At 35.7% G+C, this 22,451-nt stretch overlaps 1 protein-coding gene across 1 annotated transcript in view; it reads left to right on the top strand.

The window, feature by feature from the left end:
• TUSC3 (tumor suppressor candidate 3) overlaps positions 1-22,066 on the top strand; it is a 123,170-nt gene extending 101,104 nt beyond the window's left edge. The window contains exons 7-10 of the mRNA XM_080662383.1: positions 1,444-1,507; positions 12,287-12,361; positions 15,346-15,436; positions 19,583-22,066. Of these exons, the coding sequence (XP_080518509.1) occupies positions 1,444-1,507; positions 12,287-12,361; positions 15,346-15,436; positions 19,583-19,598 (246 nt within the window). The 3' untranslated portion in view covers positions 19,599-22,066. The remainder of the gene's footprint in view (positions 1-1,443; positions 1,508-12,286; positions 12,362-15,345; positions 15,437-19,582) is intronic.
• Positions 22,067-22,451: the final 385 nt, after the last annotated feature.

Below are 22,451 nucleotides of genomic sequence, written 5' to 3'. Positions count from 1 at the left end.
ATAATGCGAATGGCCAAGGAACGACTATCTTTTAACCAGTTTGCTTGAAGCTGTGCTTATACATCTAAATATCCCTTTGGATGAGGCAGTTGCACTATGAAATTATTGAGAAACTTGAGATGGAAGCAAAGATAGTTTAGATCAGAGTATAAAGAACAGCCTTTACATGAAAATACCAAGATAGAATTAAAAAAAAAAAAAAGAAGACTTTATATACTTCAAAGAGATAGTAGGAATCATCTAATTTTGTTCCCAATTCTATAAATGAGGGGCTATTGAATATCTGAGACATTTGGTGATGTGTTTAGGGTTAAGGACAAGAAGCAATAATTTCTTTTTCTTTTTTTTTTAGCCTAAAATAGTATTCTTTATTCACTTTTTTCTTTTTCTTTTTTTAAAAATAATTCTTTATTGTTGTAAGTATTACATATGTCTCCCCTTTCCCCCCATTGATCCCCTCCCTAGCCCCAGGCCTTCAGCCTGTCCATGGGTTATGCATATACTAGTATGCATACAGGGTCTTTGGTTGATTACCTCCCAACCACTCACTTTTTCCCGCCCTCCCTCTGAGATTCCGCACTCTGTTCCATACTTCCAGAAATACTCTCTCCAGTGAAGCATAATGCTTTCAGCCATATGTATTGTCAAAATAAAAACAAAGGAAAATTTTGAGAGGACTAAAGTGGTTCTTCTCGAATGATACAATTACTCTTCATATGTAATGTAAAATTGAGGATATTAATTTTATATTGTGAGTTTTTTTCTCTCGAATATTTTTTATGAACAGAAAACCTAGACAAGTATTTTTATTTAAGACAACTGCCAAGCAACCAATTTTCATGAGAAATTAACAGCTGAAATAATGTAGAAGTCAGATTTTTAAAAGCAAAATATCCTAGATGGTTTTTGTCAGATTTTCTGTAATCTACTGATATCAACTAATACAGTTCTTACTAAGTATGGAAAACTATACATTTCTCAATGAGGTAAAACAGTTTTAATATTTTAAAAATCAATTAAAATGTTCTAATGAAATGAATGCACTTATAAAGCTACCTTCTTATTTTGATAATGTAGAAAAGAGTGACTTAATATTTGATAATTATTGACTTATTTTAATGGACTCAGTAAACTTAGTAAACTTAACTTGCTCTAATTTATAACTTTTGCTATTACATTGTGTGTATGTTTGTGGTAAACCTTTGAATAAGATATAAGTTCACATTGATATTAAGTTGCTGCCTATAGCTTACAGTAATATCAGCCACCAACACTTCCATCTATTATTTCTAGTTAACAAATAATCATTTCAGCCAACAAAAACTCCAAATGGAGCTTAGTTCATAGATTTTTCCATTATCTTCATGGTGTAAAACTACAACATACAAAAAAATCCCTAATTCCACAGATTGTAACATTTGTTTCTTTGTCTTGTTTTTCTAGAGCTACATTCATGGAAGCAGCCAGGCCCAGTTCGTGGCCGAGTCCCACATTATTCTGGTTCTGAGTATCCTTTAAAGTACTGATGATTGAAAAAGACAAAACTATGTGCTGCCAAATTAATTCTCTCCTGGTAATAAGTACCGAGACTTGTAAAAGACATATTTTAAATTTGCTATGTGTACTTTTCTGATTTCTGTGCTAATTGTTTCCTATTATAATTTTGGTTTTCATTCTGAATCATTAACAGACTCTAATTTTCCCTTTTTTCTGAGTAATGGATGTTAAAGTAGAGCTTTTGCTCTGCCTCGGTTATCTCTGGCTAGAAGTTATTTGTGAAACTTGTATGGTTTTTCCCATAGGATCTTAATGGTGGGGGAGGAGCATCCTATAATGTAAAAAGCAAGATGAAAAACATTATTTTAGTACTGGTCCCCTTAAATATTATGATCAGTCAGAAGAGGGAGACGTCGGACAGTTAGAAATCTCTTTTTGGAACATACCAGCCCCGTTGTTTTGAATCAGGTAATTCTGCCCAGCTTGGGATTTGGAGGGAGAAGGGTCAAGAAGAAGATAGCAGCATACGGAGGAAGGAAGTTCAAGTATTTAATTTAAGACATACTGAATATTCTCTGAGTGGGGAGTTACTTTTTAGGCACACAGCTGTATTTTGGGGTAACACTGAGGTTTGTGCGAGTCGTGCGACGTTTTGACTTTGGAAAGGAAGCTGGAGGAGAAAGATGATGACTCCATTTCATATTCCACTGTCTTCCCAAAGCTCACTGAGCCGCACTGGCCCTCTTCTTCCTCGCACCCGTTCTCAGCCTTTTTATGCCGCCCACACGTGACCACACATACTTGGCGCATACAAGGAATTGTGCATATCTGCAGTCCATTTCTTGTTTGCATTTATTTAATTACCCCTATCTTTTATGGCTTCAAATTTAAGAAATGACTAAGATGAGTATGTTTGTGTGTGTAGTACTTTGCCTCTTAGATTGGACTTGGAAATACCTACGTTTTAGTAAACATTCTCAAATTTTGTGATTTTCATCAGTAACTACAGTTTTCTGTGTTCCAACGTTAATATGGTAAGATATTAATCCTTTCTGCATATCAGAAGGGCTTTTAGTGAGAAAATGAAATATTTGCAAACATGTTTATAGGAACATCTCCATATCTAAACATGTGGGCAAGGCCATACTTCCTCTTACTTCGTCTCTTAATTGTATGTTTATGAAGCAAAATACCTTTGTGTTCAAGTACAATGATAAGAAAAAATATTTGTTGCAGGTCACTTTTTAGCTCTGATTTATTTATATATATATATATATACATTTTTTTCTGCCCTGTTTCAATCCTTGATGTAGCATTTTAGCAGCACACTTTATTCAAAGCAGCTAGTCTATTAAACACACCAGGAGTACTTCACAAAAGAAATGAAATCTCCATTATATGCAGGAATTCTCCAAGGTTTCATTTCATGGCTCATTGACATGAAGCTGAGTTTAGGATGCAAAGAAATTTCATAAGCAGTGTGAAGTCTTCCATATAGAGTTTAACAGGAATACCTAAAAGAATTAGAAGTCCCTGTTCTCTTTATGTTACCAGTAATTATTTATTGCTTTATTTCATAGATATTTATGAAAAAGAACATTTCTTTTAAAATGGTAGACTTACTAAAATTATCAGTAAAAGTTGAAGAAGCCATTATGTAATAATTTGTGATTTTACTTTTATTTGGTAGTCTGTTAATTTTTTAACACTATATATTTTTCTCTTGCAATTTTTGTGTATATTTTTTCCCTTATGGGAAAAAAATCTGTAGAGACCATTTCTGCCTTTTGTGTTTTTCCTCCTAAGTTAGTAAGCCAGATGATTAGATGCAATGGCTATATACAAAATTTGTTGGAAAAAAATTAAGGAAGAACAGATGGAGTTGTTTGATGTCATAGGTTATACACTTATATTTACTACAAATAATGTTTTTTTCCCTATTAGTAGTGTTTTATTTTCTCTGTTTCTTATTTAGGGAAGAAAAAAGAATAATCCCAAGTAGTCTATGAAAGAAAACTATATAAAAAGTATAAGAAATATTATGGCATTTTAATACAGATATGTGAACCAAGAAGAATTTATATAATCCTTTGTTTTCCCAGTAAAAATTTATTTTTCTTTATTTTTCGTTCAGTTATGTTTCAGTACCTGATGCAAATAAGATATTTGCTATTTACAAGAAAGTAAACATATAGAAAAAGAATTATCCTGCAGTGGCCAGTGCTAAACTCAGTGCTCGGACACAGCAAGAAAGCAGAGAGCACCTGGATGTCCAGGTAGTTCAACTGACTGTTGGGTCCATTTTGCTGCAGTAGCCAAAGAAGTCTCCCTGTCGGGGAATAACAGAGGGAGAATATTCCAGTAGGAGGCACAACAGGTACAGAAACATAACATGAGAGAGAATAATCACAAATTGTGAAGAGGAGATATGGCTGGGTAATGGAAATGTACGCATGCCTTGCTAAGAATCTTGAACCTTACCTGAATTCACCAAGCTACAGTCTGTGTGCCAGTGGGTACAGGACACATGAGGTATTGTATTGGCTTTACTGCCAACTAGACAAACTCTGACCTGTCCCCTGATTCCCCATGTCCTTGAAGTCTGAGATCTGAAGAAGATGGCATAGATAATATCAGTTGAAAGTAAAAGTGCTAATATGAAAGGCAAAGGCTATACTAGCTATATATATATATATATATATATATATATATATATATATATATAATTATAAAGATCACATTTGCTTTTCATTTGTGAAAACATTTGTTTTCCATTTATCATGAAAGAGCCTTTGATTCTGCATTTATTTTCAATCTGTGATAGAGAAAAATGTTTATTTTAATGTGTTATATTGAAGACAAAAACATAGGAGAAAATTAATGATGGATGCAAGTTGAAGATAATTTTAGATTTAGATCCCTTTAAGTCTTCTGTAATGTGCTAATATATTTTTCAACATCTGTTCTCATCCATCTTTAAATTGGCAATGGTGATTCTCTTCCTAGGAGCAACAGTGAACCTAACATCATGTGCAATTGAGAATGAATTATAATGCAGTACAAATGCATTTGTTATTAGTTGAGTAGGAAGCCCAGTGCCTTTGGTTATTATGTATAATTTACACAAATAGCACCTTCTAGTTTATGTGGGATGTCAGTGTTTTGACTTTTTAAGCAATAAGATAATGATTGGCAGGCTCAGCAGAGAAACTGTGCAGCCAACAAGTGGTTGAAGTACCTTATATATTGCTACAATGTTAATACAAATGTGCAAAATAATAGTCTGTGTGTGTGTGTAGGCATTAATCTCAGAACAATAGAACAAGTCTCAGAAACATTACAGTTTATCCACTATATACTGACATCTCATATACTCTTTTAATGTTGTGCCAATTTGGCTCCAGCCATAATTTTAATGGTAGAAAAGCATCGTTATCCAAGAGTTAGACATAGAATCTCCCAGATTTCTAGGGGCATTCCTTAATTATTCAACCTTCCACCCAATGAAGGAAGCTCTACACATCAACTCTGACAAATGAGCATCTAACTTTTTCCTATGTTTAAAAATTAATCCTTCATCTATAAATGTTTGTTACAAATGTGAATTATTTTTCTCAAATGATAAGTATTACATAGACTCTTTTTTTTTAATTCAAAACTTTTGTTTCCTTTGATACTATGGAACTTAAGCCCAATAATTCTCAATAATCAAAGATCTTAAGTTTCAAAAGTATTTTCAAATAAAAGAGGGAGGGTTGGTGAGTTTAAAGCCATTTTAGTTTAATTCTTATATCTTCATTTTAACCACCAAGTTTAAAGTAGGTTCACAGCTCATTTCTCAGTACTTTTGCAGGAAACAGTCTGAGGATGAGATCATACTTATTTTCTGACCCTCCTGCTTTCTAATAAGATATTTTACTTGGGGGTTGTGCACAGCCTGTTTCTAGGCATCTCTTTGCTTTAAAATTCCTGTTTTAGGGTTATATGTACAAAGGTTTACCAAGTTTTGCATTTCTTTATATATGTATTTATGGATATGAGCTTTCCTTTCAGAAGGGGTTCATAGAGATCAAAGCAGGAATAAATGAAATATAAACCAGAAAAACAATTGAAAAGATCAAAGAAACTAAGATTTTTTTAAGAAAACAAACAAAATTGCCAAACCTTTATCTAGACTAACAAAAAAACAACAACCAGAAGATCAACTGATCCTGCAGATATAAGGAGGATCATAAGACAATCTGTGAACCATTCTATGCCACATAACCTAGAAGTGGATACATGGCTAGAAACACACACCCTATCAAGACCAAAACAGGAAGAAATAGAAAGATCGTTCTGAACAGACTGATAATGAGTAAAGATACTGAATCTATAATCAAAAATCTCCCAACACAGATTTCCAGGACCAGATAGCTTCACTGGAGAATTCTACGAAACCTTTAAAGAAGAGTTAACACCAGTTTCTCAAATTCTTCCAAAACTGAGGAGTAAGGAACACTTCCAAACTCATTCTAGGAGGCCACCATTACCCTGCTACCAAAACCATATAGGGCACCACAAGACAAGTATACTAGTAGACCAGTATCCCGATGTATATAGATGCAAAAGTTCTCAACAAAATATTAGCAAACCAAATTCAAGAACACATACAAAGGATTGTACACCACCCACCAAGTAAGATTTGTCCCTGGGATGCAAGCATGGCTTAACATATGAAAATCAATAAGTGTAATATATAATATTACTAAAATGAAATAAAAAAATTTCATGCTCATATCAGTAGGTGCAGAAAATAATACAACAACATCCTTTCATGATAAAAAACCTCAGCTGACTAACTTTACTCAGAACAAACTTTAGCAAAATAAAGGCCATATATGAGACACCCGCAGGTAACCGGTATGTGCAATGGGGTAAGTCAGACACACAGAAAGACGAGTACTTCATGATATCACTTACAAGTGAAATCTAAGAAAACTAAATGTGTTAGAACAATAAAATGCTGGTTACCAGGGGATGGAGGCAATGGAGGTTAAGACAACTATTGTTTAAAGACACAGACTTACAAACAGGTACTCTAATTAGAGATCTAATGCACAGTACATCGAATATAGATAATATTATACTTGCTAAGAGTATCAAACTTAATTATTCTAACCTTAAAGATAATTATATAATGTAATAGAGGTACTAATTGTCACTAAATGGCAATTATATTACAATATACAAATGTATCAAATTAACATGTATGCCTTAAATTTTTATGTTATATGTCAAAATATTTAGTATTTTAAAAGAAAAGAGGGGGGGCTTCTATTGCATAATAGTTAAGAAGAAAAAATAAAATTGGAAAAGAAAACTTTCATTATTCGCAGATGACATGATATTGTACATAGAAAACCCAAAGACTCCATCAAAAAACTACTACATTTAATAAATGAATTTGGCAACGTAGCAGGATACAAAATTAACACCTAGAAATCTATGGCCTTTTTATACACCAACAACAAACTCACAGAAAGAGAAACTAAAAGCATAATCCCATTTACCATTGCAACAAAAAAATTAAGATACCTAGGAATAAACTTAACTAAGGAGTTAAAAGACCTGTACTCAGAAAACTACAGGACATTGAAAAAAGATTTAGAGGAAGACATTAAACAAATGGAAGAATATAACATGTTCATGGATTGGTAGAATCAACATCATTAAAATGTCCATATTACCCAAAGCAATGTATAGGTTCAGTGCAATCCCCATTAAGATACCAACGGAATATTTCAGACCTAGAACAAACTCTCCAAAAATTCATAGACCCCGAATAGGTGCAGCAATCCTGAGAAAGAACAAAGTTGGAGGGATCACAATACCAGATTTCAAGCTGTATTACAAAGACATTGTTCTCAAAACTGCCTGGTACTGGCACAAGAACAGACATATAGACCAATGGAATAGAACAGAGAACCCAGAAGTTGACCCAAACCACTATGCTCAATTAATATTTGACAAACTTACAATTCTTAATCTCTGAGATAAACAGTATGGAATTTCCTCAAAAAGTTAAAAATGGAACTCCCATTTGACTCAGTAATCCCACTTCTGGGAATATATCCTCCAAAAAAACAGAAACACCAATCAGAAAGGATATATGCACCCCTATGTTCATAGCAACACAATTTACACATAGCTAAGTGCCCATCAGCAGATGAGTAGATTAAAAAACAGTGGTACAGCCCTAGCTAGTTTGGCTCAGTGGATAGAGCATCGGCCTGTGGACTGGAGGATCCCGGGTTTGATTCCAGTCAAGGGCACATGCTTGGGTTGCAGGCTTGACCCCCAGTGGGGGGTGTACAGGAGGCAATCAATCAGTGATTCTTATCATTGATATTTCTATCTCTATCTCCCTCTCTCTTCTCTGAAATCAATAAAAATATTAAAAAAAAACATGGTGGTACATCTACACAATGCAATACTTCACCGCTATAAAAAAGAAAGAACTCTTAACATTCACAACAGCAAGGATGGAACTGGAGAGCCATCATGCTAAGTAAAATAAACCAATTGGAGAAAGATAAATATCACATGATCTCATTTGTGGAATATAACGAACAGCATAAACTGATGAACAAAAACAGAGCCAGAGGAAAAGTATTTTAGAATAGAAGTAATCCTGTTATTTGCCAAGATTTTTAATATTTCCTACAACTTCTGTGATATCCTATGTTAGTAAGATTTTGGTAATATTATTATACTTAAAATCCTTTTTTTCTTGAAATATTAATGTTTATTGCATGTAATATTATATTTAAGATTGTTTTTCTTTAATAATTGGCATTTATTTCATGTAACATTTAAAATTGTTTTGCTCGAGATATTTTTTGCATATAACATTATATTTAAGATTTTCTTGAAATGTTAATGTTTATTGCATGTAACATTACTTAAAATCATTTTAAAATAAATAAAATTAAAAAAAACAAAAACAAAAGCACCAGGGATCATTATCACATTCTCAAGTGAGTATTGAGCAGTTCACTTCACACAAATACAAATAATTTTCAAGAGGTATGTCAATTTTGAACTAATCAGTATTTTTCTTAATGTCTAGATTTTGGTGCACTTGCTGTTGATATTTATTGGGATTATAAATAATAAATTGTTTCATAGCTAAAACAAACAAACAAATGGAAACAATAAAGGAGGAACACAGAAACAAAAAAATATAACAACTAGAAAGATTGTCAGTTGAAACCTAGTGCATCAGTATTACATGGAATGTAAATAGAGTAAACAAATAACTTCTCATTAAAAGATTTCCCCTAATCTTATCACATGTTTACAGTAAATATTATACTCAGTCATATAAAAAATAAACACCTTGAAAGTTTCATATACTCACTGCCCTTTGTACTATTGTTAAGGTGTTTTATATCTATACTAGAGGCCTGGTGCACGAATTCATGCATGGATGGGGTCCCTCGGCCTGGCCAGCAATTGGGGCCTGCCGGGGGGGAGGGGCCATGGGGGGTTGGCTGTGGGAGCGCACTGACCACCAGGGGGCAGCTCCTGCATTGAGCATCTGCCCCCTGGTGGTCAGTGCACATCGTAGCTACTGGCTGGTTGTCCCAACATAAGGGTCGCTTAGGCTTTTATATCTATACTAGAGGCCCGATGCATGACATTTGTTCAAAGGTAGGCCTTCCTTCCCCTGGCACCCGGGACCTAGGCTTTCCTCGCACCCCTGGCTTTGTCCTGATGGTTGTCCGGAAGGACGTCTGGTCTAATTAGCATATTACACTTTCATTATCCTAATAAAAGTGTAATATGCAAGTTAACCATCACTCCGGCACGCCCATCAGCCAATCAGGAGCAAGTATGCAAATTAACCCAACCAGATGGTGGTTTATTTGCATATCCAGGAGCAGAGCGAAGACTGAAGACAGCATAGAAGGAAGCCAAGCATTGCAGAAGGGAGCGAAGCTGCGGAGAAGCAAGCAAGTGGGGCTGCGGAGAAGGGAGGGAAGCAGACAGGGCAGCGGAGAAGGGAGGGAAGCAGTTGGGGTGGGGGAGAAGGGAGGGAAGCAGGCAGGGCGGGGGAGAATGGAGGGAAGCAGACCGCCGCAGGAAGCCCTATTGCAGGAATCTTCCTGCAACGGGCCTCTAGTTACAGATATAAAAGCCTAAGCAACCGGTACATCCAGTTGACTGAACAACTGGCCGCTATGATGCAATGAGAGAAAAATTATGTATTTTAAATTTACCCTAATGCTATTCATTTTTTTCTATAGATCTGTGTTCCTATCTGGTATAATTTCCTCAGACATAAAAAGCTTCTTAACCATTGTTGTAGCTGAGATATTCTCTCAGTTTTTTATATTAAAATGGTTTTATTTCACCCTCATTTGGAAGAATATTTTCATTAGATAATTGAATTCTGGCTTTACAATTTTTTTTAGCACTTTAAATATGTAATTTCTTTTGTGTTGTTGTTTCCATTGATTTGGGTGAGAAGTTGGCCAAAAATATCACTTTCTCTATATGTAATACCTTTTATTTCTCTACTGCTTTCAGTATTAAATCTTTATCTTTGGTTTCCCATAATTTGACTGTGGTGTGCCTAGATGGGGCTTCTTTGAATTTATTTTACTTAGGGTTTGCTAAGCTTCCTGAATCTGTGAGTAATATTTGTGTGTGTGTGTGTTTTAAACTAAATTTGTGTTAACAAAAACATTCAAACCATTAAAAAAAGAAGAAGAAAAGAAAAGAGCAAATGGGCTTTGTGCTCATATGGCCTGCCTTGAATTCTGGCTCCAGCACTATTAACACCTTGTTCTAGTCATTTAACTTCTCTGTAAGTTGCATTATCACAGTTTACAAACAAGAATAAAACAGTACCCACCTCACAGCATTGTTATGGGGCTTAATGAGAGGAATCCCTGTATGGGGTTCATCCCAATTGCCTGCATACAGTTGCTTCTTCCCTATGTTTTCTTCTAGCAGTTTTATAGTATCAGATCTATGGTTAAGTCTTTGATCCATTTAATTTTGTAAATCATATTTTCCCCAGGAATAGAAATTATGCCACTTCCCCCATGATTGTATTAATGAAACTAGAGGCCCAGTATACAAAATTTGTGCACGGGGCGGGGAGGGTGTCCCTTAGCCCGGCCTGCACCCTCTCCAATCCGGGACCCCTCAAGGGACGTCCGACTGCCAGTTTAGGCCCAATGCCTGCGGGATCAGGCCTAAACCCACAGTCGGACATCCCTCTCACAATCCAGGACCACTGGCTCCTAACTGCTCACCAGCCTGCCTGCCTGATCCCCCTAACTGCTCTCCCCTGCCTGCCTGATCCCCCTAACTGCTTTCCCCTGCCGGCCTGATCGCCCTGACTGTTCTCCCCTGCTGGCCTGATTGCCCCTAACTGCCTCTGCCTCAGCCCCACCACTGTGGCTTTGCCTGGAAGGACGTCCAGAAGGTCGCCTGGAAGATGTCCAGTCTAATTAGCTTATTACCCTTTTATTAGTATAGATTTCAGCAACTTCTTGGCAGATGAAATCATGAAATGAATATTTTATTTATAATACCTACATAAGGTCATTTTAAAACATATTTCATATATTTGCAAATATGTGTCATAGTAACTGTATAATCATATATAGATTAAAATTTATACATGAATAAAAAGGGTGTTTCCAGAGAAAGATAAAAGGAGAATCCTAACTTGACTCCTTAATAAGGACTTACATAGTCATATCCATCTGCTCCAAAGTACTAAGCAGAAATTACCCACATAGGAACAAGTTGAATGATACAAGCTTTTAATGTTTTCTCTCATTACTAGCAATGCCCTATGACTGTGGACTAAAGAGAATTTATATCAGTAGACTGTCCAAAACACCTTAAGAATAATGAGCCCTTAAAGTCTACAGATGTATCATACTGGTAGCATGAAACATTCATTCTCTTACATGATTCTTTCAGGCCATCACTGCATGATTGAAATTCAAGGAATTTAGTAATTATCTGAATTTCATTGGTTTTCAAACTGGGTATAATGGACCCCCAAAAGTTTAGTGGTAGTATGTGATGTATATACATGTATTGGGTGGGGAGGGTCAGGGGGTGATGCTATTGCACAGGGCTGATAGCAGCTTTTCCTCTTGTTACTTTAGACTTCTGACCAAACTTGGTTTTATGCTGACTATATTTTAATTTTCTGTGACTGCTAATGTAAGTGTCACTGGATTCTATACTATCTTTATGTATAATATGAAATGTAATTATTGCTTTTGAGAGTCCACATAAAGCATACATGCTGTGAGGGTCCTGGAATTTAAGAGCATTTCAATTACTTGGAAAATCTCACAGGGTTTTAGGTTATATATTTTAAAAATCAAGTTAGCCCTAGCTGGTTTGGCTCAGTGGATAGAGTGTCAGCCTGCGGATTGAAGGGTCCCAGATTTGATTCCAGTCAAGGGCAAATGCCCGGGTTGCAGGCGCGATCCCTAGCAGGGAGCCAAACAATGATTCTCTCTCATCATTGATGTTTCTAACTCTCCCTTCTTCTCTGAAATTAATAAAAATGTATTTTTTTAAAAAATCAAGGTAGATTTAAATACACAAAGAATGATAATTTTATTTTATCTGAATAGAATAAGTTGTATTTACCTCTGTGTGCATTTGTAATTTAAGTATTCCGCTACAGAAAACTGTGTGTAGATCCAAAAAAATTAATTTGTTTTATTTGCATCTATTGCTACTTTTTCCTTGACAATTACTATAGATGCTGCTATCACCATGGGGATGGTTCTTCTAAATGAAGCGGCAACATCCAAAGGAGATGTTGGAAAAAGACGAAGTAATTCTCTGTTGTTTTTTTGTAATTTTGTTTTAGATTTAAGATTCATTTAAATCAAATGGGGAATATAAAAGTCCTTTGTAAACATAAACTCCTACAGAAATGTTCTGGTTGAGGAAGGTTGCAGTGTTTTTTACTCTTCTATTAGATGTGTGCAAATAATTAAAAATATATCCCAATGGGATTGGGTGACTTTCTGTGGAACTGCAGAGAAAGGAGAAATTCTCTCCTCCCTCATCAGGGGTGCTCTGCCCAGCTCCATGGAGGCTCTAGTCCAGGGGTGGGCAAACTTTTTGACTCGAGGGCCACAATGGGTTCTTAAACTGGACCGGATGACCGGAACAAAAGCATGGATGGAGTGTTTGTGTGAACTAATATAAATTCAAAGTAAAGGAGCGGAGAGGAGAGCAAGAGAACCCTCCGCTCTTTCGGCTCCGCGGGCCGGATAGAACAGCCGAACCCCACGGCTGCTCTAATCCCTGGATTACCATGCACCCTGCAGGGAGAGGTCCCCTGTGGTGGGGGAGCCTGAGAGATGTATTGTCAAATGGTAAGTCCTCTATGCCACGGGAATCAGGTGTGCATTTCTGAGCCCTTTTTAAAACCCAGAATTTATGTATGAGGAGCACAGGTACCTGAGAAAGGCTAACAATTCATTAAGAAGTTTAAAGACGAATAATTTATCCTATATAATGAAAGCCTAATATGCAAATCGACCAAACAATGGAATGAGCAGTGGAACAACTATTCACCCTGATGCGCACTGACCACCAGGGGGCAGATGCTCTACACAGGACCTGCCCCCAGCCCGCAGGCCCCAGGCCAGACAAGGTGGGTGCCAGTGGGGCCCCCTGATCACCCTGCCAGTTACCACACAGATCAGCCCTGAATGCTGGCCAGGCCTAGGGACCCAACCCATGCATGACTTTTGTGCATTGAGCCTCTAGTTTAAAATAAAAGACTTATTTCCTTTATGGGATTGTAGCTAGGGTAATGATTGTTAGTACATCATAGTGATTTCTGAACCCTTAGGTATCATAAGTGTTGAAATGTATTGGGTGAAATATACAGTTTAGTTTACCATTTTCCATTATGTCCTCTATACACCATTTTGAAGAAATATAGAAGAAATAAACATGTTACTTTGTTTAGCTAAGCATTGTTCAAATATATCACTTCATGATATATCTTTTGAATAAACAATGTGATGCTCTTAGGATTGACAAATAACACTGTGAGGCAAATTCTTATGTGATGATATATTACCATATGTCCTATCATATCAGGCTTAAGTAATAGTAATAAATGTGTATTAATACTTTAATCACACAATGTCTATGAAATCATTACTTCCAACTTCTCTCTTGGTCGTTATTTCTATATATAACTAGAGGCCCAGTGCACGAAATTTGTGCACAGGTAGGGTCCCTAGTGACTGCCACTGCTGTTCAGGGCCTCCCTTCCCCGGCTGCCTGCCACCACTGCCGGCTGCGGGGAGGGGCCGCGTGGCGGTTGGCTGGCCAATCCTGCCCGCTGGTCGAACTCCCTCTTGAACTCCCTGTCAAGGGGACAATTTGCATATTAGACTTTTATTACATAGGATTCTCCAACGCTCACTGCCAAATTATTTGTGTGTGTGTGTGTGTGTGTGTGTGTGTGTGCGCACGCGAGAAAGAGAGAGAGAGAGAGAGATTATATTTTTAAATTACTTCTTTTTCTGGTAGGATTGATATAGTACAACCACTGTCTTTATTATTGACCGGGTCAGAATGCTTCTGTGTCATAGCATTTGCTTACAAGTATGTTATCTGGGATGGGCCGCAGTGCTTCGTTTAGTAATTACTAACTCCTCACCGACCATTTAATTCCTCCCACTTATCCATATACAGTATTTGGCTGCATTATTTTGTTCCGCTACAGAAAATCAAGTAAATATTTTTATGTGTTCACATATTTTGAGCCTCATTTCCCACTGTGCATAACCAAATGAGGCTACTAAGAGTGGCAAAGGGAGTGAAAAGTTTTATTCAGCTTCTGAAAAGCTTTTTAAAATAAAATAAAAAAGGAAAAGAAGAAGTGTTTGATAAAAGCACTAAATGTAGGAAGGAATAAAGTAAAGCACCATGCAATGAAGTCTGGGTTTAGTGAGACTACTGTAAGCTATGTTGTTAGCTATGTTTTCCATGCTCCATCTAGGGCCTGGTGTCTAGCATACTTGGATATTCTACAATATTTTTACAAGTTTTTCATTTTGTGATATTGAGCACCTTTTTTTCTTCCTTGGAATTCACCTATATGGTCTTGTCTGAAATGAAATGTCACAAAGACTGCAATTGAATGCTATTAAGCGCTTATGACTTAATTTGTACTCAAATCAGAGAGAATGATATTCCTACAGAGTTGAATGAAAACTGACTAACAGATTTCTAGGCCATTATTTTGAGAATACCATACCATATATACTCCCTTTCACTCTCCAAACTTTTATTCTTAGCTTTCTGTACATTATAATGAATTATTGGTAAGTAACAGGCTTTTACTGATGCAATCTAAAATTATTTTTCATAAATACTGCAAGGCCCTGAGAATAAAATTATATTTAGCATTCCAATAATGCAGATGTCTCTGCTAATAGAGCTAATGCTTCATAATACAGGGAATGATTTCATTTGTGGTTTATCACATATTTTGTTTGTTTTTATCGCCTGGGGCATTTTAGTACTTGTAGGAACTCTGTAAGAGAGGAGAACTATCAGAAGACTTAGATCAGTCACTTTGGTTGTTTTCATACCCAAAGCATACCTGCTCGTTGGGAAGAATGTGGAAAATAGTGAATCCATTGTATTTTGGATTACCTGATTTGTTGTACCTGTGTGTGCCATGAACTGTTGATGTAAGTACACTGTGATTGTTGAATGCATTTTAAAATGTAGATGTTTGGGTTGCATGTGTCTAGACACTGATGGTATTTTCTGTCTCTCTAGTCATTTGCCTGGTGGGATTGGGCCTGGTGGTCTTCTTCTTCAGCTTTCTGCTTTCGATATTTCGTTCCAAGTACCACGGCTATCCTTATAGGTAATATCATTATACTAACGTGACTGTATTCATTCTTAACTAATAGAATAAACAGAATTTCAATGGTTAATTTATATTCAAGGATTGATGTAAATAACTAACTCATTTTCCCAGAGATTTTAAACTCAGGTAAGCAAGTGTGAGCACCTGCTATGTGTTCAGCATAGATTATACAAAGGAGATAGAGTATAATTTATTTTAGAGAGATATTCATATATATATATATATATATATACACACACACACACACACACACATATATATATACACAGATACACACATATATACATATATATGTGTGTGTGTATATATATACACACACACACGTGCATATCCATATAACAAAATGGGTTTTAAGCTTTGTTAAATTCATCAAAATTTCTTTTTCTTTTAGATTATCTATCTATCATGGCTGACTGCATTTTCAGTTTTTCTCATATAATCTACTGTTAAAGTTTTTTACTAAACTTTGCATCATCTTTTGAATTCTGCAAAGTTTTAGCTTTTTCAAATAAGAAAAGCCAATTTGAAAGGAAAATTAAATGCTAAAATAATCTCTGGTTACTAGGGTTGTCATCATGAATATCTCATACAACTTCCACCAACATATTGTCATGATTGGAAGTAGGCAGTTGTTGAAAATTCATTCTCAAATCACTTCATTATAACCAAACTTTAGACTTTTACTAAACCTAATACAATTGGTGAGCAAGATAATACTAGGTCATTTCATGAACTAGGCACAAATTTATTTCTTGAGCATATTCCTTCTTCAGCTTCTCTTAAGAGAATAAATGTTTTCCTTTCTCTGTGGGGTCCTAATAGCTTAATCCATCCTTCTCTTAATTAGGGAGTAAAGGGCCTATATTTCCTTTTGCAAAGTTAAAACTGCTGAGTTAGTGCAACTAGTGATACATCGATAGAAAGTAAAATCTCATCAGACCTTACCTCTCTCCCTCATGTGAACTATGCAGTTATCTTAAGATGGTTTTATGTGTATGACGGCAACAGTACACGGCTTTATCTGGGGGTCAAAACTAATGCCGTAACGGGGAGATCTGCCTGTGGTGCTTTAGTGGAAGAGTAAGCCTCTTCAGCCCCACCTCCCTTCTCACATGGCAGAGGCTCGATTCCAGGTCTCTTCTTCCCACACACGTAAAGATAAATGTACTCAAGGAGTGGAGAAATGTAACATGTCTGAGCTGTGGGATCATCTGCCTTAAATCCTGTCTGCAGTGTAAATGAGTTGTCAAACATTAGCTCCCAAGACAACTAGAGTAATAAAAAGAGCAAGTAAATTCTCCAGTTTCTTCATTTTGTTCTTGACATTAGATAGCCAACCAATTTTGGTTTTGAAAATGTGAAATGATCAGGCTAATCAAATCTAAGGTTAAGTATGCCCAAGAAAGATAAAGCTACATTTTTCTCTTTCCCCTACCCTAGGATTGAGAATCATGGTTCTGTATGATTTGAGTCTTAGTTTGTAAATGATTATTTGTAGTCCCTTTAAGTTTTTTTGTTGTTTGTTTGTTTTTATCTAGGATGCCAAAAACAATCTACAGCACTTACAATATGCCAAAGAAAAGGAGTCTCTTTTTATTAGAAGTGAAGGACAGAAAGGGGTGGTGTTAGGAGATTCTTTAAACCCTATTTAGTTGACAGTCAGGAAATGGGGAAAGTGAGGAGCAAATTCTAGCTTTCCCTGTGTACCAGGTATCAACTCATGCCCCATCTACATTGTTCTCTGATGTAGCAGAGTAATGAGTAGGGAAAATAGAGAAAATTAAGTCTTTACTAGTTTAATTGCACAGTACTACATTTGACAGCACTGATTTTGTTAGGCTGTGAAGAATTTTCTTCAAGTCAGTACTTTGTCCCAAGGAGTAGTTGTCATTTAATAGAATTCTATCCAGTCCTCTAGTTCTTCACCAGGAAAGGACATAAATCCTCAGGAAGTTTTCAAATACATATTCCAGGCCCCTCCCCCTAGGTATACAGAGTGAGCATTTCTGACCGGCAGCCCAGGCTTGCTAATGTTATGTCTACATAAGTGTGGCATTGAACCTCTTTACTATGTGACCAGTCCCACTCCCTTGTCAAGGCCCCACCAGTTAAGCAAGGGACAGGCCTGCCCTCAGCGGGCCTCCTGGGGCTGGAAATGCAAATGACAGCTCCTGTGAGAAGTCAGAGATGGAAGCTATGTCCAGGAGTGGTTGTAGATGTGCAATTTGACCTGATTCAGATAAAAACCCTAAGGAGGAGCTGCCAAGAAACAGAATCAGACAGAGCCTAGCAGAGAAGCTGGGGAAGTGGAGGCAGATCCTGGCACTGCAGCCGCTTCTCCAATCCCTGGCATTTCCTTTGCCAATAAATACCCAGTCCACAGAACCATGACCATCATCATTTGTAAACTAATTTTTCACTTTCCTCACAATTTTGGATTCTGTTTAATCTACAGTCTTTAGTTTCTTCTATATAGAGTGATCTTTTTATTTCATTTTTATTTTCTCTTAAACCTCACAAAACCTTAAACATTTATACCTTTCACATTTTCTCAGTACTTCGTACTGCTATTTTTTTGTCAGTCTATATGCTGAAGATTATAAAAGTCTACTGTAACTGTTATCCTATGCCCATAAATCTTCCCCACGTTTTCAGTCTTCAGGGTTTTTTTTTCCTACAGTATCAATGTTTCATACCATCACTCAGTTCTCCCAGATTTTAAACTTCCTGACTTAAATCCCTGATCTGCTTGTTACTAGCTGTGTCTTTGGACAGTTACTTAAACCTTGGTTTTCTCGTTTGTAAACGGAAAAATTTTACATATTTATTTTGCTTAGTGTAAGGATTGCATGAGAGAACGCATGTAAAATCTATGGCACATTGCCATTACATAGAATTAATTACTCAGTGGCACATAGTATTAATTACTCAATAAATGTTTGAAGCTAATTGTTATAATTAATTCTGATGTAAATATTTTAAACTCATTTCTATTTAATCTACCTTTTTCTAACCAGGATTTTTCTTTACACTGAAGATTAAGTAACTTGTTTGTATGATTGAGTTGAGTGAAGAACAGATTTTCCCTGAACCTTTTGATGAATTTAATTGGACTCCTGAGTCTCTTGAAACTACCAGGGAAACATCAATATTAAGAATTTGATCTAATTACCATCTGAGCCATAGTTCAAAAAAAAAAGTAATTTTATTGCAGTGGTAGCACTGAATTTATTTTGGGTATTAAATGAAGATTAACTTAAGGGTTTGTCCTATTTACTAAGAAGAGCAAACTGCTAATAGCAATACATGATAGTGTTCACTTATAGGTAATTACTTTCCCAATATTTTCCACTGACGTTTTCACTCACAGTGAAGTTTTCTTCAAAATGTTTCTGTAAAAATATTTATGACACATCAAGTCGCTAGTAGGAAAGTAACATGAAGCATCCTCTGAATTCTATCACTTTGCTTCCTGTTTGTAAGACTCATGGAAAATAGTATTCAGAATCAGAAGATCAGTTCAAGTTCAATATATAATTTTGTATATTAGTTAAGAGCTCTGGTTCTGAAGTCACACAAATCTGAGCTTGAATCTAAGAACCTCTCTTACTAGCATTGGGACTTGGAGTTATTTGTACCGTTTCATCAGAATCTGATGATGCTTTTATTATTCTTTCTGGTTCAATATAATGAAATTATACATGTCATTAAAATGGTCAATTGTTTATTATGTAAGTGAATTGTAAATCGAATGATAAAAGTATTTAGGACATTGAAAGTACCCACTTTAAATATTTATTTCAGTCCAATCCTTTATTTCCCCTGTATTGCCAGTCTGAGTGATTAACTATTGGTCTAGCCAACAATGAGAGTGGCCCACAGAAATAGCGTGTGTTTTACCCAAACTTCAACACACAAGTTTAAGTTCTTATCAGCATCTTTGCCCACCACTGACCTACATTTAGACCCAGCCTGACCCCATTACAGGAACTAATTCAGCACAATTGTCCTCATATAACTATTAAAATGAGGTGAATTAATGTAATTATGACATTTTTTGTTATGTTTATATGTACTAATTTAGAATGGGATAAACAGCTATTGTTTTTCTTACTTCCACTCATCATAGTTTTTCTTTTTCAGCTTCTTAATTAAATGAAGCCAAGTGGGATTTCCATAAAGTGAAAGTTTACCACGAAGATAAAGTGATCCTGACACTCTACTTTGAATTCCTCAGTACATTTCCATGTTGATTGTGATAATGTAGCTTATTCTTGTGTAATTTTATAAATGTGAGATTTCCCAGTGAATTTAATTTATAGAAATGTGTGGTTAAATTAAATATTAGCATTGGAAAGAACAAAGGAAACACTGATGTGTTTGTCAAGGCATATCATCATATTCAGTGTGTGCTCCAGGACTGAAATAAATGACAATGTGTCAATTCATGCTTAAATGTTCACTTATTAGTAAGGAAAACCACAGCGTTACTAAAGAAACACTAATAAGTGTGTGTTAATAAATTCCTAGGGCTGTACAGAGATAAGATATATGCATGAAAATATGTCATGTTCTGAAAAATTATATTTATTGCAGTTTCAAGTTAAAGGATATGTATGGTTATATAGTGTTTTGCTCTAGTCCTAACTAGAGGAAGGTGTGCAGGACAGGGAGCTGGGTGACTAGTACCTACAACTTGGATGCCTAACCTGGGAAAGGTAGGTTCTTTCCATTTATAAATCTAAAGTAAACGTGACCAAATCAACATGCCTCAAAGGCGTCGGCAATGGAAGCAGCACCGAACTAAGAATTCGTTCCTCTCCAACTTCATAGGTGTCATCTAGGAATCCAGACTTAGAACCACAGAACTAACCCTCCATTTCCCCGTGTTGCCATCAAAACCTCATTCCCTGAATTATCCCGATATGAGTGAGTGACTCGGTGAAGCTGTTTTGAAAACCATATATAGGAGTCCAACATTATGTTTGCATATCTTGTTTCTGATTGCTTATACAGCACCTTCTTATATGTTATGCTGTTTTTTCCTTCACAGCAATTCTGTAAATTAGACAGGAAATGTAAATTTTGTCTGACTTATAGAAATATTACAAGCTGAAAGCCAAAAAGAATAAAAAAACAGAGCTTATAGCTAGACTTTTAAACCTCAAACCTGAATTTTTACTTCTGTGGTGCTACCCAAAGAAGGAATTAGAAACAGTCCAATAAACTTTTTATTTTTCGTTAGACTTTGTTATCTAATTTTTATTAAGATCCAAAGAATAGACCATGAACAACTTTGTTAGCTATATTCTCAAATAGGAACCGGTGTTCATCCACAGAATTTACTTATTTTGTACGATGAAATTCAATAAAGAATGGGAAATATAAAAGCATACAGGAGCATATTAAGTTCAGTCCCGGGGCAATATCTGTGCTAGCAGTACGAAACCTCTTTTTTCAAAACATGATGATATTCAATAGTGAAAAGTTATGTAATTCAGAACTATGCTAAACTTATCTCCAAATCTATTATTAAAAACCATATTAATTCCTCTAGTTCCTGTTCAAAGATTGATACATTTAGTATTGGAACAGCATTTATGGAAGAGCAATAGGGAACACAATCATTGGTGTAATGCCTATTACTGGGTAGCACTTGACTTGTGAATCTCAATCCATTGAGCATTTTCACATCCTCAAGTTCATGCAGAACAGACGTTATAGTTGGAGTTTGCCAAATGTTATAAACATTAAGTATAATTATGTGTATTTGTCCTTTTAAAGCTCTAAATTCTTCCAGTTAGTGTGCAATCGACTAAATGATATTAACACATATTTGTTCTCTCTCTAAAGCTTAATAGTGTTTAATCATAGCAAAGTCAGTTCTCAGATACTGTGATCCAGGTGAAAAGAACCTCCCTGTCCCATATTAGCAAATGTTTTCTAGCCTAAATTACATAATCTCTGAACATTAAATACCTGCCTCTATAAAAACAGTGGGTTGTTTGTTGGTTGGTTGGTTGGTTTTCAGAATTCTATCATTTAAAAAGCTATTGATTCTCTATATAGGCAATAGTTACTTGAGGGGAGTGATTCTAGAGGGAAATAAACTGTCTTGAGACTAGTCATTATTGTTAAATTCTACGGGCAAAATTCCAAAAAACAAATATTGGCTCAAATGTAGTTTGCTTTCAGAATGTAATGTGCAAAGTCACATCTATGATGTATGATACCATTACCTTTGCCAAACAATTTAAATTGAAAAATTAATTTGTGTGTGGTATGTTATATTCTCTAAAGTTACTTTTCAACCAGATGCACTGTATTAAATATTCCCTTAAAAATATATGTTTAACAATTGCCAGATAGGGTTAAAAAATTTTCTCTTCTACTAAGTTTTAGAGAAAAATCCTAATATAAAATTCCATCAAAAGGAGTTTCATTTTATAATAACATAATCAATAACATGTTGCATTTTTCTCAGCACATTGTTCCTTGCATTAGGTATTCACATGAGTAAGCCCAATACTGTTGTGTGTTTACTGTAATTTTCTTTTGCAAATAAAGTAATATTCCTTGTCAGCAAGCATGGTGGTTTGGGGAGATTAAATTTTGTAACTACAGAGATTGACAAGTATTTCCTTTCTTGCTATTATGAGAACCATCCTAAGAGTACATGAAGGGAACAGTTATTCTAAATAAGGCATGACATATTGTCTTGAGGTCAATGACATTAAACATTGTGTTTTAACATCGTGATAGGGGCAAACACATTAGCTAGAGCATCTAGGGACAAAACATTTCAGTGAACTCTGAGGTTTAATGTTCCTCAGAGTCCACAGAGCTCATTAAGTTTAAATATGAAAACAAGATGTTTTTCATCTTCCAGCAAGAAGCTATATTGGGTCAGACCAATAATATAGCTAATAATATATTTTTCTAATAGTAGGAAAGGGTCAGCATAGTAGCTAGTTACACTTAAATTAGACTAATATGTGCATATTAGCCCCTA

This window comes from Plecotus auritus (genome assembly GCF_963455305.1).
Source record: "Plecotus auritus genome assembly, chromosome: 3".
Taxonomy (NCBI): Eukaryota; Metazoa; Chordata; class Mammalia; order Chiroptera; family Vespertilionidae; genus Plecotus; species Plecotus auritus.
The sequence above is the reverse complement of the archived record's forward strand: the minus strand, read 5'-3'. Positions and strand labels throughout refer to the sequence as shown.